General features: G+C 41.3%; 1 protein-coding gene across 6 annotated transcripts in view; it reads right to left on the bottom strand.

Moving 5' to 3' along the window:
* Nucleotides 1-18,404, bottom strand: part of LOC119494005 (transcription factor COE3-like) — a 183,236-nt gene that overhangs the window by 108,701 nt on the left and 56,131 nt on the right. For all 6 annotated transcript variants that reach the window (XM_037779594.1, XM_037779595.1, XM_037779593.1 and 3 more), the window contains one exon: nt 13,896-13,964. In XM_037779594.1, coding sequence (XP_037635522.1) covers nt 13,896-13,964 — 69 coding nt within the window. The remainder of the gene's footprint in view (nt 1-13,895; nt 13,965-18,404) is intronic.

Genomic DNA, 18,404 nt, shown 5'->3' with positions numbered 1-18,404 from the left:
ACATAGAAACATAGAACAGTGTTGTAAAGAACAATTCAGGCCAGTTTATTTCTGGTTTTGACTCATTTCACATTTCTGACACATTTCCTAATGCTGCACACACATTTCTGTACGTTAGGGCGATTATTTTCTCAATTAATATTCACATAATTATCATATCGATGAAGGTTTTGTTTTGGTATTTGTCGTAAAAATACTCCAAGAAAACTCCCCGTACAGAACTCCATTCAGAAAGTCTCAAATTTAACAAATTACGTCTCAGCAGCTGATTAAACTACTTCCTCTCGTTCAAACTATAACGGCGTATGGTCACATGATCTATGACGTCATCGTTCAAGGTGTCAACTATTCCTTCGCAATTTAGCTTCACATTAGCCGGAGGGTTATACCAACCAAGTTTGAACTAAATCCGATAAACCCTCGAGGAGGAGTTCAAAAAGGTTTGCTTGAAAAACAAACAGTATTCAAAAATAGCCGACTTCTGGTCGGGCGGAGCCGATGAGAGTCGATGGGAAATATGTCCGAAACGATGAGAGCAATGTGGGTACCAAATATCATGAATATCAGAGCAACTATGGTCCAACTAGACATGTTTCATATCAACATTTCTACACACAAGTTCTAGTTGTGTTAACTTCTCATGGAACTCCATTCTCAACTACGTTTAGGTTTAGGCAACAAAATGCCCAAAACATGATATTTTACTAAACCTAACTAAGTAGTATTGTTGCTCAAACCTAAATGTGATTAAGAATATTCAATTCATTAGGTTCTTTAGTTTCATATGATACCAGTATCTTCACTCTAACTTTAAAACGGAGTCCGCTACGACCAAAACATCACAAGTTGCCTAAAAGAAATCAGTGGCGTTTAAACGAATTTGCGTTAACACGTTATTATCACGTTAACGTTGAAAGCCCTCGATCAAATACAACATGTAAAGGAACAAAACTAACGTCACCTCCTGACACTGAGTCAAAACATCCAGATCAATATTAAAGAGAGTCAAACAATCAGCTTCCAACATGGCGGCACCTCCGTCGTAGCCGTTCGTGACCACTAACCAATCATCAGCGAGCATCTCAGCCTCCGACAGGAAGTAGCAGAAGAGCCAAACAAACGTCTGCTAACACACACACACACACACACACACACACACACACACACACACACACTCTCCCCTCCCCCACATCTGCTGGCGAGGTAGGAGCCCACGGATGGTCGTCCTTAATTAGCCACACCGCACTCATATTCCTGATTAAACCGCTGTGTGTGTGTGTGTGTGTGTGTGTGTGTGTGTGTGTGTGTGTGTGTGTGTGTGTGTGCGTGCGTGCGTGTGTGCGTGTGTGTGTGTGTGTGATGGAAGGTTATCAGTGCATTCTTAATTGGGAAAACACTCGAGTGATTAACAGGAGGAAGAAGGGCGAGCGAGCTTCAGACTGAGTGGCAGAAAGAGAGAGAGAGAGAGAGAGAGAGAGAGAGAGAGAGAGAGAGAGAGAAAGAGAGAGAGAGAGAGTGATGATGTCCTGAATACTGAAGCAGCTCCAACCAACAAACACCCTGAATAAACTCACACGTGACGTCTCCGACAGCGTTCATAGCTCAGCTACCGCCGGGGCCTCCGGCTCTGGGAACCTCCAGAACTACCAGCCTCTACTTTAGTTCAGTGTTCATGATAAATAAACCTCTAAGTAGAACCAGATAGAGTCTATGTGGAGGTAGAAGGAAGTTACCGCTTTTATTGTGGTAGTCTGAGTAACGTGACGTCATATCCGTTCCGTATCCGTCAACCAAAACAAACCTCAGAAAGTATAAAACGTTGGAGTGTCGTCATGGATACGACCTGCACCCTCCCATGTTAAATCCAGCGTGGTAAACACTACACATCCAGTAAAGGATGGAAACACTTTGGGTTTCACACATTGACAGGAAAAGCAGAGATACACAGAGCAGAGCTAAAGCTGCATGCTGACTTCTAAAAAATACCGAAATATGTCTGAAAATAAGGGCTAAAAAAGGGCTAAATATGTTCAAACAAAAGGCCGAAATACGTCCGAAAAAAGACCGATATATGTCTGCAAAATATCCAAAAAAGGTTATCAGGAAACGTTATGGTATGGAGGTAACATGGCGGTGGAGCCGGCCGTCGCTCTCGTCTCCATGGTCAAATGGGCCGACGCTACGACTGTAGAGCACCCAGATACTGACATTTGTGTTCTCTGCATTGAAACGGCCCCGATGGAGCTGACCATGGATGGATAAAGAGAACGGAGCTGACGGGAGAGCTAGAGACCACCTTGGAGAAGTTACAGGAAGTAGACACGTGGGATTATGTCCGCTTTTCAAAATAAGGTGTTAACAAAGAGAACTGTATTTACTAAATACATCTATGGAAATCAGACTGATGGATTATATTCACCAGAAGTATAAAACATTATAAATTAAAAAGAAATACACTAATCTGTGAGGGAAATGTCTTTATTCTTTGAGTTTTGGGTTGCTGGATAATAAATAATTCCTGACAATGATCCTGATATATTTGACTTCAGGACGTCTCTGACTACATACATGCTGGAAATCAAACATTTATACTGGATTCATTAGATTTTCCAAAGTAAAAGTCCCTAGAAGTGAATGATTCAACGTGTTCTCATGGTCTAGTGTTAAAAAAGTTAACAACAATCACAATAAATCCTCATATTGAATCACAATACTTAAAAATCACAATAGATTCAATAGATGGAATCAGGAGATGTATCGGTGAATCGTCACAGACCGAACAGTTACCTGCTTCACGTCTTCAAATCTAAACCTACTGCATATACTACATTGACTATAATGTACAGTATGCTCTGCTTGTCTTAAAGAATCCTAATATACTCTAAATTCTACTGAATCACTGCTGATAATAATCTTATTAAACAGACGAGATCGATCTATATCCTGATTTAATTTCACTGTTTTTGTAATTTTATAAAACAGTTTAAACGTGTCCGATCCTAAACAGCCTGCTGGTGTGTGAACGTCTCCTCTTCCAGGTCAGACGTGATGAACACGGTGAGATGTGAAGCTACTAACTTCACATTTAAAGAGGAAACATCAGCTGTGTGAGTTCAGAGGACGGAATAAGAGGTGTGATCGGAGCATTAAATAATAACCGGTGGTGGAGGAGGAGGAGGAGGAGGATGGTGTTTGTGTGCTCAGATTAACAAGGTGATTTGCCTTGAGGGGGTGAGGTGCATGCTGGGAGGGGGATTTGGCGATGGGAGGAAGAGGTGGTGGGGGAGGCGGGGGGGAGGGGGACTCCCAAAGTTCCCATGATCCCCCGGTGAGCACCCCCGCCCTGGGTCGGGGTGGGGGGTGGGGGGTGTTTCCAGCTGAGCACAGCTGGATGTTGACACCGAGGCAGCTAACGAACCTGCAGGTGGTGATGTAATCCCTCAATCCAATTAAGAGTCAACAGGAAGTGGGAACCAGGGTTCAGGTGTAGAACCAGACTCCGGACCAGGACCGCGGACTCTAACCGCGCTGCCTTCAGGGCCTCCACTAAAGTCAGTTCTTTCTGTTTTGCCTGCGTTTGTGTTAAAAACGTTTGACCAGATGATGTTTTATATCTTATGTTGGATGTAAATTAATAGAGTAGATCTTCACAATAAAGACTTTCCTGTAACGGATTTAGTTTTTTGTCATATCTGTTTTAATGTGCTGTTTGCAGCCTCTCCAATATGAAGATGAAGCTCTGTTTTTCTGTTTTATTTCTCAATATTCTGAGTCTCTTTGGGGTTTACAGTGTTGGTTGGACGAAACAAGATATTTGAAGACGTCACCTTCAACTGTGAGAAACTGGGATCGACATGTTTCACTATGTTCAGACTGTTTATAGAACAGCAGCAGATTAAACTATAATAATGAAAATAAATGTTATTTGCAGCCCTAAAATGGCAGCATTATTACTAATACTCATGATGTTGGTACTGTTGTGAATCTGAATCTGTGAACTCAACAGATGTGGACTTCAGGTGGATCAACTCAGGTGAGCTCTCCTCCATCACGTCTGTATACTAACCTCCCCTCCTCCCCGGTGGTTACACCCCCGGACCACTGAACCTTTCTCCCTGGATCACATCAAACCTGATTCAGCCCCGAGGGCCCCGCAGGCCCCCCGGCTCCACCAGGGCCTAATGGAGGCACCCAGACACCAGGACAGGTTACCAACCCCCCACCACCCCAAAGAGAAGCTCGACAGACAGCAGAAGAAAAAGAAGAAGATGAAGAAGAGAGCCTCCTCCTCGTCCTCCTTCTTCTTCTTCTTCTGTTTCTCCTAAACAAACAGCTCCTGCTGTGGTTGTTCTGGAGGAGAGTTTGTGGAAACCAGAGTCAGAGGTCACACACTGAGCCAGCGTTAGTCATCCCTCTGAGATGTTCTCGTTTCTCTCCTCGGTCACATAAAGTAAACACGACTCTAAAAACAGGACTGATACTTGACCTCTGACCTCTCTCTCTCTCTCTCTCTCTCTCTCTCTCTATCTCTCTCTCTATCTCTCTCTCTCTCTCTCTCTTTGTGTTTCTGTACAAATTCAAAGCCAACTTTTAAAAAGCTGCAACAATAATTTAGATAACGGCGTCGTGCTCAGAGAGAAACACACGAAGGTTTAAAGAAAAACAAGTGAAACAGCAGAAAACCTCAACATGAACACATGATGGTCACCTGGAGGAGAGTGAACCAGGTGTGTGTGTGTGTGTGTGTGTGTGTCCTGGTGTTGGAGACCTGTAGTTGTGTGTTGGTGAATAATACATCAGGCCACCTGCTGCAGCGTCCAGACGACATCTATATTTCACAACCACCGTCGACCACAAACACACCGACTCAGCCCAAAGTCACACTGACACATGCAGAGTGTCCATCCTCTCAGTCCACACGGACTCCACTACTGTTACTGGGAGGACTGGGAGGACTGGGAGGACTGGGAGGACGGCGGCCGACACCCGACGTCCTCCGATCAAATACTTGAATTACTAAATCCTCATTTTAATTATTGACGGTTTTAAAGGTGAAGGTATGAATACATTTGTTGCCCAGAAACAGTCTGAATTCATCGGAGATGTTGAATACTAAATCTCATCTATCAGCAGCGACCTTCAAAATGAAAACACCGTCAGTAGTACTACCCGATCCCACTTTACCCATGATGCATTGCCCCTGCAGGTCGCCGGTCCATGTCGGCGCCATAAAGCCCCATTAACACGTCGCCGTAACAACGGCTTCCCTCGATAACCGACATCAACCTGAAATCACGTCGCAGCAGTTGACCTGCAGCCACATCCTCCACTCAAATTACCCAGAAAGCCCTGCGGCAACCTCCAGGCCTTCCTCACCCCCCCGACTGACTCTTCCTCACCCCCCCACCCGTCTCTCTCTCTCTCTCTCTCTCTCCTTTCAATTTTAGCCTGGCCTGCCCAGTAATGTCCTGCTTTTATTGTAAATCTATACTCTTAATCTGGCCGGCTCCGATGGGCCTCGCTCGCCCCGATCAATACGCTACGATTGCTGGGAAGGGTCCACAGGGGCAGATAACCCCTCCCACCCCACCAGCAGCACCAGCAGCACCAACCACCCCCCTATGGAGTTAACCCTCCATAGGGTCCAACACTGAAACACCACTTAGAGCTGCTCAACATCCACTAGATTCTCTCTTTTTAAACAAACACTCCAAAGCTTTGTGTTCCCGTCCTCACAGAGAGCTGGATGTTTGCTGGTGAAATGCATCCTGGGAGTCGTAGTTGATTTTTACCAGATGTTTTCTAACACGTTCCAATGATTCAACGGGAGCGCTTCATGTCCATCGGTCACCTCATATAAAAGGTTGGACAACGGAGATAACTCATCCAACTGAGGACGTTGATTCTGAGGCTAAACTCAAACACAAGTCCACTCTTTCATTTTGAATGTGGGTAGAGCGTTACGGGGGGGTGCTGTAAAAACGCAGCGGTGTATGGGAGAAAAGTAGAAACGTCACACCGCTGCGGTGGCCAATCACGTAACCGCTGATCCAGAGCGGTAGAACCCGGCCACGAGGGAACAGACGACGTTAAACAGATAAAGGATATCACTTTATTCTCTGTTTATTCTCTTCAGAGATGGAGGGGCAGATGGGAAATGTAGTTTTAACATTTTATCTGGCAGTAAGTTGTTGTCACTGAGCTCTTTTAGATTATATACACCATCGTTGAAAAGTTTTTAATCAGCTGTTATATTGATGTTTTTCCTTCAATAATAACTATTTTAAGACAAAATATATTTAAAAATATCCAAAAAAGTATTAGTAAAATATGTGAAAAAAATATTGAAAAATATCCCAAAATCTGGGAAAATGTCTGAAAAATATCAGTAAAATATGTGAGAACTAAACAAAATAACATCTCTTTGTAAAGCATGAAGAAATATGTAAAAAATATCCGAATAATGTACGAGAATTATTAGTGAAAAATATCCGAAAAATATCTGAAAATTATTAGTGAAAAATATCCGGAAAATTTTGGAAAAAATATTTGTAAAATATGTGAAAAAAATATTCAAAAATATCTGAAAAATATGTGTGAAATAACCCCAATAAAATGTCTGAAAAATATTAGTAAAATATGTGAGAACTAAACAAAATAACATCTCTTTAAATATGTGAAAAATATCCAAAAAATGTCAGAAAAATATCAGTAAAATACACAAAATTCTTTAGTATTTAGTAGAATATGTTAAAAAGTATATGAAAAATATTAGTAAAATATGTGAAAGAAATATGTGAAAAATGTCTGAAAAAATTACGTGTAAAATAACCTTATATAATCAGAAAAATTACAGAAAATCATAAGTAAAAAATATCCATAAAATATCTGAAAATGATCAGTAAAATATGTGAGAACTAAACAAAATAACATCTATTAGTAAAGAGGACTTTTTAAAAGAGCATTCAGACTAATAGAGTCGTCCTCTCTCTCATCTGGACTCTATCCAGCTGTTCAACAGCAGTTTATAGAAAGAATAACTTGATTATTTAAACTAAGTACTGAACGACTCGTGTTGCTCAGAGAGCCTCTCATTGGCCGGTAACATCGGGGGGCGACGGGTTCGATACCCAGAGTGTCCCTGCAGGAGGTGAAGCAGGAGGCTGATGGTGTGTGAGGAGGTCAAAGGTCGCTCTCCATCACCAGACTCACCTCTCTACAGATGACATCAAAGCTGTAAATGGCGTTAGAGGAACAAGTGGCGATGTGTGTGTGCAGAGGGGGGGGGGGGGGGTCACGACCTCCATGTAAGGCCCGGCCATTAACGCGGGAGGGTGATGGTCAGACGGCAGAGGAGGGGGGGGTTGAAGAGGTGTGTTCTGGGTAATTAGAGCTCGGCCTCCTCGTACGCTCTGACACTCTGCGGCGATTTATTGCCCCGCTCGGGCAACTTGTCCACCCATCTAATTGCAATATTAGCGTGTAATAACGGCGGTGTTACGGCGATCCGTCAGCGCCGCGTTCTGCTGCCTCGGCAGGATTTCAGCCATTAAACCGGCAAACGGAGGAAACAAAGCGACCTCTGAGAGGAACATCAGCGCACATCTATATGCACACGCACACACACACACACACACACACACACACACACACACACACACACACACACTGACAGCTAAAATAACTTCTTGTTTTTGAGTTAAAGGGTCAGCTCATATCATTTCCTCTCTCACGTCTGCTGGTATTCTGTGTTTCTGTCGGCCTCCACACCTCTGAAACATCACGCTTGTAATATTATATAAAATCATATGTTTTAATGTTCTTTTACGTTTTATTTTATCTCCTTTAATCCTGGTTTTTATTGTATTTTCTGTGTTTGATGTTCTGTTAATTTAAGTTTGTTCTATGATTCGCTATCTTTGCTCCTATATTGTATATATATATATATAGGTATACAGTATATGCTGTTATATTGTATGGTGTATGTGGAGCACCTTGTAACTCAAGGCACTATAGAAATAAAGTTTATTATTAATAATATTATTATCATTTTATTACAACAGACAAATCTCTTTCCAGGAACAACAGCTTTATCCAAAGTCACTCGCTTATTCATTCACTTCTATATAAAACCATTATAATATAATAAAGCTGGTATTAACATTACTACTGCTGCTACTATTACTACTACTACTACTACTGCTACTACTAGTACTACTACTACTACTACTATTACTACTGCTACTGCTAACACATGACATCCAACCAGCAGTCAGGAGGTCAGAGGTCAGAGGTCACAGCAGGGAGAGGAGAACATGTTCATGAGCCTCAAACGATCACAGACGATGAAGGAAAGGAAAGGAAATAAAACGGTAAAAGAGCACGAAGATCAGTGTGTGTGTGTGTGTGTGTGTGTGTGTGTGTGTGTGTGTGTGTGTGTCAGTTTGATTTACATCAGCGAGACGTGAACTCACAACATTAAACTGCTTTACTGTAGCTGCTGAGCTACATCATTTGCATGATGGGTCACTAAACACACTAAAATACCCCCCCCCCCCCACACCCCTCCACACACACCACATGTGTGTTATATACATATACATGTATATATATATATATGAGTGTGTGTGTGTGTGTGTCAGTGTGTATCAGAGGGGTCACAGTAATAAATCCTGCATTTCTTATCAGGCGCTAAAATGCAGAGAAACAAGCAGCGCTGCAGTAAATCACAGTGTGTGTGTGTCTGCACATATATGTGTGTGTGTGTGTGTCCATTAATATGCACACAATAACTGTGTGTGTGTGTGTGTGTGTGTGTGTGTGTGTGTGTGTGTGTGTGTGTGCGTGTGTGTGTGTATGTGTGTGTGTGTCTGTGTGTGTATTCCCTGGGTTAGTGGACTAGTATCAGTGTCCTGTCGTGTCCTAATTAAAGCGGTCGAACTGCAGAGAAACAACCAAGAACCCGACAGTTAGCTCTCAACGTTACTACACAGACTGAAGGTCCACCACTATACTCTGTATTATACTCTATATTATACTCTATATTATATATATTATACTCTATATGTCAGAGGTACAACAGTAATACTGCAGAGTGAAGGTCCACTATTATACTCTATATTATACTCTATATTATACTCTATATGTCAGCATAAGTAAAACACTGAAACAATCCACGTAACACCAAAAACGATCTCCTGTATATCACTGTTTAATATACAGGACTGTGCAACAACGTGAACATATTGTATATTATTGTCAGTGTGAATCTAAAAGCAGGTCGATATAATAATATAATAATATAATAATATAATAATATAATAATAAACTGGACACAGACGGGTAGATTCAGACTATTAAACCTTCCATAGACACTAAAGACATTACATTAATATAAAGCCTCAACATAACGTCTCTGTGTGTCACATTAACACACATCTGTTTGACTATTATTTCTGTATTTTGCATATTTTATTTATACTTCATACTCTGAAACTTTTGCACATTCCTGAATAAAAGGGTACAGCTCTTCATTCTAAAAACAGATTTATATTTTTTATGGTATTTTTTAAAATATGTTTATTGTAAATGTTTTAATTTTATATTTATATATAATGCACCAAAACAACAAAAAGCAAATTCCTGGTATGTATTGGTAATATTATGTGCAGAAACTACCTACTATGTATGTGTATAAAGTAACTTATTACAGTACTAACACAGTATTTATATTTGTAACCCAGTATTCACAGTTTACAGCAACAATTAACCAATTAATTAATGTGTAGATGCTTTTTAAGACAATGAAAGAGATTTGGCTTCGTGTCATCACGTCAATATCAGAAAAATACATAATAATATAAATTACCCATTATCAACCAATCATTTCTCTTGCCTGATATATATTGTGCATCCCTACATAATATAAAATAAATAAGAATATATAATATATATATATATTTATCTGTTATTAAAGGGTACAGTTGTCCCGGGATGTAAAAGTCACAGTCAGCAGTACCCACAATGCTTTGTGTCTGGATGTATAGAGTCCATCTCATGTGTGACAGAACACACAGAGAGGTGACAAGACCTCTAAAACACCCATCAGACACACACACACACACACACACACGCACGCACACACACACACATGCACACACACGCGCACACGCACGCACGCATGCACGCACGCACGCACGCACACACACACACACACACACACACACACACACACACACACACACACACACACACACACACACACACACTCCCAGCTGAGGTGAGAGGACACAGTGTGTAGGTGTGTGTGTACATTATATGTGTGTGTGATGTATTCTCATTCTAACATGTATGAACATGTGTGTTCTGTATGTATGTTCTCTTATACATGTAGAGAGCGTGTGTGTGTCTGCGCTCACACACTGCATGAGTGTGTGTTGGCTGCAGTCCAAGGCCTCTCTAACGAGCCAACATGCCCCCCCACACACACCCCCATCAACCACCTCTGAGGTCATTGGCTCCCACCACTGCGACCCGACCAATCGCAGCCGGGCGCTGTGACGGACAGCCGCCGACTCCAAGGACACGGAGGGCGGAGGGATTAGACGGCGAGGACGGACGGACGCGGCGTTAATAAAGAGGATTGTGATGCTGCGGCGCTTCTGATTGGCTGCTGGGTTAATATTCACACTGAGGGACGACTGGAGGTTTTTATGTGGCATTGGATGAAGAACAGATGAAGCTTCATCACTGCTGGGTTTAAAGATATAACAGAGTGTAACTAAAGGATTAAAACAGAGCTGTGGGGGGGGGGGAGAGGTGAAAGGGACAGGTGCGTGCAGGTGTTCTAGAAACAACAGGTTACTTATTGTAGTTTGGCTGCTGATGTTCTGCTGGTTTCCTCTTCTTCATAACTCAGTGAAATGTGAACACACAGACATGAAACACACATTATCAGATTCAGTGTGACTTCCACTTCCAGAGAATATCAGTATCACTGTTGTCCATCCAGAATAAACATCCATAAATCCACTTAGAAATCAGAGAAAAGGACGCTGCAGAACTTGCCTGAGAATTATCATGTTTTTAAGTTTCCTTCAAAGTAATCCAGAGATAGTTGTTTACTTTAGTAACTCTACGGGAACACTGAAGACAGGAGCTGAGCACAGATCAGTCAGCACTAATGGAGACACTCTGACTAATATAGAATAATAAAAACACAATATTAACTGGGCGTTCCAATACTCATACTACCATACTATTTAGTCTGCCAGAAAAAGATGTAGTGTGTCCCAATACACAGTATGTCAAACGCCAAAAATACCAGGATGTACTACAACTACATCCAGTCGCATTTTGCAACAAGTCAGCACGCTGTTCTGGTTATTCTGACCCACAATCCTCTGCTCAGACGAAGATACGTCACTATATACACTCGCCGGCCACTTTATTAGGTACACCTTGCTAGTACCGGGTGGTCTTCTGCTGCTTCAAGGTTGGACGTGTTGTGCGTTCAGAGATGGTATTCTGCATACCTTGGTTGTAACGAGTGGTTATTTGAGTTACTGTTGCCTTTCTATCATCTCCAACCACTCTGCCCATTCTCCTCTGACCTCTGACATCAACAAGGCATTTCCGTCCACACAACTTCCGCTCACTGGATCTGTTCTCTTGTTGGGACCATTCTCTGTAAACCCTAGAGATGGTTGTGCGTGAAAATCCCAGTAGATCAGCAGTTTAATACTCAGACCAGCCCGTCTGGCACCAACAACCATGCCACGTTCAAAGCCACTTAAATCCCCTTTCTTCCCCATTCTGATGCTCGGTTTGAACTTCAGCAAGTCGTCTTCACCACGTCTAGATGACGTAATGCATTGAGTTACTGCCATGTGATTGGCTGATTAGCTATTTGTGTTAACAAGCAATTGAACAGGTGTGCCTAATAAAGTGGCCGGTGAGTGTATAAAATAAACAAGAGAGACAGACAACAGCCGCTGTCAGAAGCCGCAATGACAGCCAGCAGATTCATGTGTAAGTAGTCTACTAACGTTACATATTTTTGCAACTCGTGTGTATAACGTTAATTAATAATTAAAGGTTGCATACTTTTCCTTTTTACTTCAAATTTAGCGCTACGAAGTGCGACGGATATTTGACCAACAAGGTCAAAGTTCAAGGCATAATGTTATGATGAAGTAGTATATCCCAACTGAATGTATATCCATTCATATGTAGGTATTTAACCTGTTGGAAACATGTGGTAATATAGAGTATTAGAGTAGAGGCTGATGTTTATTCAGGTTTCTGTTGGATGGGAGTCACTATTGATCTGGTGACCGGGCCGGTAGGCTGTGGACCGGCAACAATCTGGTGATACGATGCGTATCATGATACAGGAGTTATGACTCAATAGATTGCGATACTGTAAGCAAGGCCATATATTGAAAATGTTTTAATCTAATTTTAGGAAAACTGTTGTAGTATAAAGAACACACCAGCATAAAATATAAGTATTTTTTTTTTTTTTAAATGTTATGCAATCAGAAGAGTGGGATCTGCATTTGCATTTATCACAGTCCTATTATATCATAGCACTACTTTTACTGCAATCTGAGCCACTGTGTGCCACGAATCTCTGCATCTAAACTATTGATTACAAATCAATAGTGTTTTTGAGAATCAATACAGTGTCACACAACATCATATCACAAAACTAAGGTGTATTTAATATTTTCTTACACCCCAATGAGACGGGACAGAAAACAAGTCAACGGGAGCAGACGTGACGGGAATCATAACAATACGTCAGTTTTTCTATTTAAATAATCCGTTGTAATATGAATAAACATTAGACACCCTCTAATATAGACAAACAAGTCAACAATTTAACTTTAAAAACTCCTGGATTAGAGATGAAATGGTGTGCAATACGTATTTTCCTCCAGATAAATGTGTTTATAATTACACCTATTCAAATTAAAATATATAGAAGTTCATAAGATAAATCAATTTAAATTAAAAAAAGGATCCAGAGAACTGAAGTGAATCAAATCAGGACTTTGAGGAGATCTTTGCTGATCAAATCACATCTACATGTATGGACAGAAACGTGATACTCTGACAGATAAAGCTGTTTAGATAACATGTCGGTCCAGAACAGGAAGGAAACCTCCGTCACATTAAACATGATCGGAGCGCTGCGCTCATACTGCAGCGGCTAAACGTCATTCTATCCGGCGTGGTGTTGATTACACGATTCACACAGTTGAGCATCGAGTCAGAAGTGAGAGGTGAAGAAGAAGTGAGACGCCAGGAAACAGAAGAAACAAAGAAATCTGACATGACGGCGGCGGCTGGGTTTCTATACAGAGACGAGAGAGTCAGGAGAACTTCAGCTCACTTTGATTTTAAAGAGAAAGATGATTAAACATTGAGTGTGATGGATTTTGTGTCTGCAGAAAGTTGGTTTTCATAGAAATGAACAGGAAGGAAGAGCTGAATGTAAGGTAGTAAACCAGCAGAGTTTAGTCCAGTGAGGATTAGAACGATCCGACGGCAGCAACCAGAGAGTTCAACAACCAGATTCAACTCAAGACAACCAGCTGATGAGAAAAGGACTCAACTTGTCCTCCAACAAAGCTCCTCTTCCGACACTTTTACTGTCAGAAACTAAACATTTTATGATCTTAAACATGAAGCGAATACTTCCCAGCAGATTTAATAATGTTACAAACTTTATATGATTGTCTGTAAAACATGAATCCACAGAGTTACACCTGATGAGCGTCCTGCAAACCTGAAGCCGACTCCAAGAGTCCAGAAACAGGAAGTAGAAGGAGAGCAGGCAGACAGACAGACAGACAGGTAGACGGCGGTTTGTGGTCAGGTGATCCTACCTGTCGATGATGACGGGGTCGGAGGGCGTCTCGTTGCGGTTTCCGCAGCTCTTCTTGTCACAACACCGACTGAAAAAGAGAAGGACACATCGAGGGTTAACACATTTGATCTGTTTCACCCTCACCTTCCCGTCTACTACAGCCGTCACAAGTAACAGTTTATTGGGCTTCGAAGCTTCGGTGAGAAAATACTGAAGGTATTCGAAGCTTCGGCCCGGCGCCGCTGCCGCACTACTGCACACACACACACACACACACACACACACCTCTACACACAACAAACAGCGACATCCGTCTGAGAATAACTAATAATAATTCATGTTGAATATGAACGATGAGTAATGCTGTGGGATTATTCCTCATTTCATGGACTATTTTGGGATTTATACATATTATTACATATTTATATATAAAAACAAAACAAAAAACAAAGCATTTGAATAGTGATTTTTAAGCTGATTACCATGACAACGGTACATTAATGTTACACTAATTTAACGTGGGCTTGTCAGAAAGGAGGCCGGGTCACGCGTCATCAACGCGTCATATCTTTGGGGGTACAACACATGAGCAGTAAAATCTGGCCTGCACGAAATTGAGCCAATCACAACGCACGACCGCAGCTTCAGTTACACTGCGCATGTGTTATACCCCGTACCTCAAGACCCGTGTCCGCCCGTGACCCAGCCTCCTTTCCATAGGCCTCTACATCAACAGGCTAACGTTAATCTGTTGATGTAGCATCGACAACAAACACCTGCGATGTCGGTCAGAGGAGCAGACGCTGTATTTCTGCATCAACAGATTGAATATTTACTTTTTATTTCACACATTCAGGCTTCAAATAAAAAGTGACAGTTGAAGCTCACACTGCAAAAATATTCATCAAATCACCTCATTTCTGTTTATGATAAAAAAAATCAAAACAAGAGACTAAATGTGCTGCTCAGAGCAGCGATGATATTTCAGCCGGTTGCAGAGTCGTCTGTGTTCTCATCTTAACAGAATTAATCATTAATCACTCCGACTGAACGCAGAGAAATAAAACTCTGCAGGGTGTTTGTGTTTACAGTGTGCACATGAATGCAAGAGTAATAATAATACAAAAATATAATATATGATGACATGTCTCTGACAGGAGACGTTCTGCAGCACGAGTACTTTTTGAAAATAATGAAAATAATACTTCCATATTGTAACCCGAGTACAGTATATATATAGTTATAACTCACTGTAAAGGATGTTCTTTAAATAGCAGAACCAAAGAACGTATATCGCCAAAAAGTGAAAGTCAATAGTTTGTTTCATGTCAACATCAGTTCCCAGCAGCAGAGCTACGCCTCCGCCATTTTGGACTGAAAGAGAACTACCAGACGCCAGTGAAACGTCCTACAAAGAGACGGACAGTAAAACGTCCTCCTACAAAGAGACGGACAGTAAAACTACATTATTTATATTCTGTTGTCATATTCTACTGAAATATAATATTACAAATATAATAAGCCTTTTCAGTCCAAAATGGCGGCAGCGGCTGTTGTCAAATAAAACACACAGTTTCGTCTCTTTGCTTCTTCACTCTTTGGCAGTACTTTTACTTCAGTAAAGGATCCGTGTACTTCTTCCCCCGCTGAGTCACTTCCTGTTTGAGTGACAACACTGTTTGTTGTTTTCCTCTCACGTCTGAACTCAGATAACTGACCATAACACGAGAAGATCAGATTAGTATTTTAACACTTTAAAAATTACTAAAAATATAAATCACTCAGCTAAACCAGAACATTTAAAAACAAAAAGCTCAGAGCATCAAAACTAAAAACTTTCCAACTTCAGAAGTTTTATTTGTGGAAAAACTGTTTTTAAACTCAAAACAACGAACGAAAAAACTCTATTTTCACTCAAATTACAATCAGATGACATCATTCTTTCCAGGAAACGTTCAAGGAATTATCAGGAAATTAAAGACCTTCTAAATAAAGGGTCTTTTATTTTGAAAAGCAGCCCTGTTTCCCCTCCACACACACACACATACACACACACACACACACACACACTCTGTCCAGCTGGGTGGGGTCCAAGCCAAGGTCACTAACAGTTGGACGAGACCCAGCGACGGAGGCACCACTGTGGACCCCCCCACCACCACCACCCCGACCCCCGGTGCCGTCGCCCCTGACAACCAGCCAGCCAACCACACAGCTGCTCGCCAAAAACAGGCGTCCAGGTAGCCAGAGGGCAAAGCGGCGTTTCATCCAAGCAGCTCGCCGACTCCAACTCTAAACCGAACCAGGAGCCGGTCGGCGGGCTGTGGAGGCATCCGGAGGGAGCGCCGGGTTTCTGGGGGGGGGGGGACGGATGGAGCCAAATGAGGCTGCTGGTGTCAGGGGTCAGCGTGGCATGTTGAACAGCAGCACACTGAGGCCAACACATTAATATCCATCACACACACACACAGAGAGAGAGGAGGGAGAGAGTCAGTGAACGCACCACGAGGGTTCAGAGTCTGTATGCTGCTGGAGAGTCAGTGAACGCACCACGAGGGTCAGTGTCTGTAAGCTGCGTTTAGTTTTTATGGCTGGAGGGAACGAACCACATGGTTAGAGTCTGTCAGGGGAGGTAACTAAGTAACCTACATTTATAAGTAGTACATTTAAAACTACGAACATTTATAACTAAATACATTTATAACTAAGTAGCTATAAATGTACGTAGTTATAAATGTAATAACAAATATAACTAATTACAGTTATAACTACGTATATTTGTAACTAAATACATTTAAAGCTTAGTATATTTTGTATCTACATTTAGAACTTTAGTACTTTTATAACTAAGTACATTTACAGTATAACTGAGTACATTTAGAACTAATTCAATTAATTAAAATTTAATTAAAATTAAAAAAGTAAATAACTATTTACTCAAGTCAAGTGCTTAAGTACACTTTCAAGGTACTTGTGAAACATTTATATTTGCTATTTTCAGAGGGAAATATTTTCCTCTTAGTTCACTAATTTCCACCAAAGTTGGTAAAACAAAGTCATTGTTTTGTCACAAGTTAGTCTCAAGGGACAAACAAGTCCTAAACTCATCATTATTCACCAAATGAAATACCATTTATTCATTTTAAACAGTTAAATTAAATCTACAGACGTGATTATAGATCAGAACTGGATTTATTTATTTCAAATAAACATAACCTTTTAAAGTCAAACGTTGTTCCTGAGATATAATTACAATCATTCTGCCTTCTGTTTATAACTCCATCTTCTGAATCTGATAAACACACTTTTACCTCGTTACCTGGAGTATCTAAAGAGTTAATTGCTTCAACGTTTAGTTTAAGATAATATTTAATATCTGGGCTTGAGGAGAATATCTAATGAAGTCATGTAACCAACTGAAAATCTTATTTGTTGTTTTTATTTTGTCTAAACTCGACAAGTAATAAGAATTAAAATGCTGCTTACGCATTAATTCATCAGTAATAATAATCTATTAATATAATTCATAATGATTTAACACTGACTGAAGCTCTTTGATGCTTTTTGTAAATAATTCTTTCATATTTTTATTTCAGAGTATTTATAAACTCTTCTCTGACATAACAGAAGAAATATTCATCCTCCAACGAGACGGAAATATGAGAGATTATTTAAAATGAGTTTATAACTCTAAACATCATCCATCCATCTTTAATAACAACAACTCTATCCGCTATAATCTCCTGACAAGCTGCTCCGCACAATGACTTCACATCTTCCTTATCGCTGCCGAGAGGTCATTAACATATCTTCCGGTAATTCTTAAAAATTAATCATATCGCATATGACCCGCGACGTCCAATTACGCGGCTGCATTCGCCCCATGCTGTCCTGAATCAAATTGCCATTTGACAAACAAGCGTCAAAATCGAGGCTGCGAATGCCAAATGAGACGCTTTATGAATCATTTATCACGCCGTTTGATCTCTAAGTACAGAAAAATCAGAAACTAAGCGCCGTGTTTGTGTCCCCGCCGTCGGTATGGATGTGTATGTGTGACTGTTGCCATAGAATGCGCCACAATAATTTATTCCCCCAGCTACTTGGAACCATTAGTGAAAGTTCCAGGAGACCAATTAGCATTGGAAACCCACTGGTGCTGCTGTGGTGACAACCTCCTCCAAACTGCCAAAGAAGTGTTATAAACAAACTGGACCCCAGGAGCACTGCCGGGGCCCCTCCAGGGACCCGGGGCCCCTTTCCAAAGACAAAAACAAACCTTGGCTGAGCGTCCACAATATCGCCTTAATGACGTTTCCCCCCGGGCCGCAAACAGGCTAACACCACGGCCGGCTAATGACTGAGAGGAACAACACACACAGACCTGAGAGGGAGTGTGAAGCCCAGTGTGTGTGTGTGTGTGTGTGTGTGTGTGTGTGTGTGTGTGGAGAAAATAAAACAAACAGTGTGTGTGTGTGTGTGTGTGTGTGTGTGTGTGTGTGTTGTTGCCGCTGTCACTCATTTTGGC

The sequence above is a fragment of the Sebastes umbrosus genome, chromosome 9 (assembly GCF_015220745.1).
Source record: "Sebastes umbrosus isolate fSebUmb1 chromosome 9, fSebUmb1.pri, whole genome shotgun sequence".
Lineage (NCBI taxonomy): Eukaryota > Metazoa > Chordata > Actinopteri > Perciformes > Sebastidae > Sebastes > Sebastes umbrosus.
The sequence above is the reverse complement of the archived record's forward strand: the minus strand, read 5'-3'. Positions and strand labels throughout refer to the sequence as shown.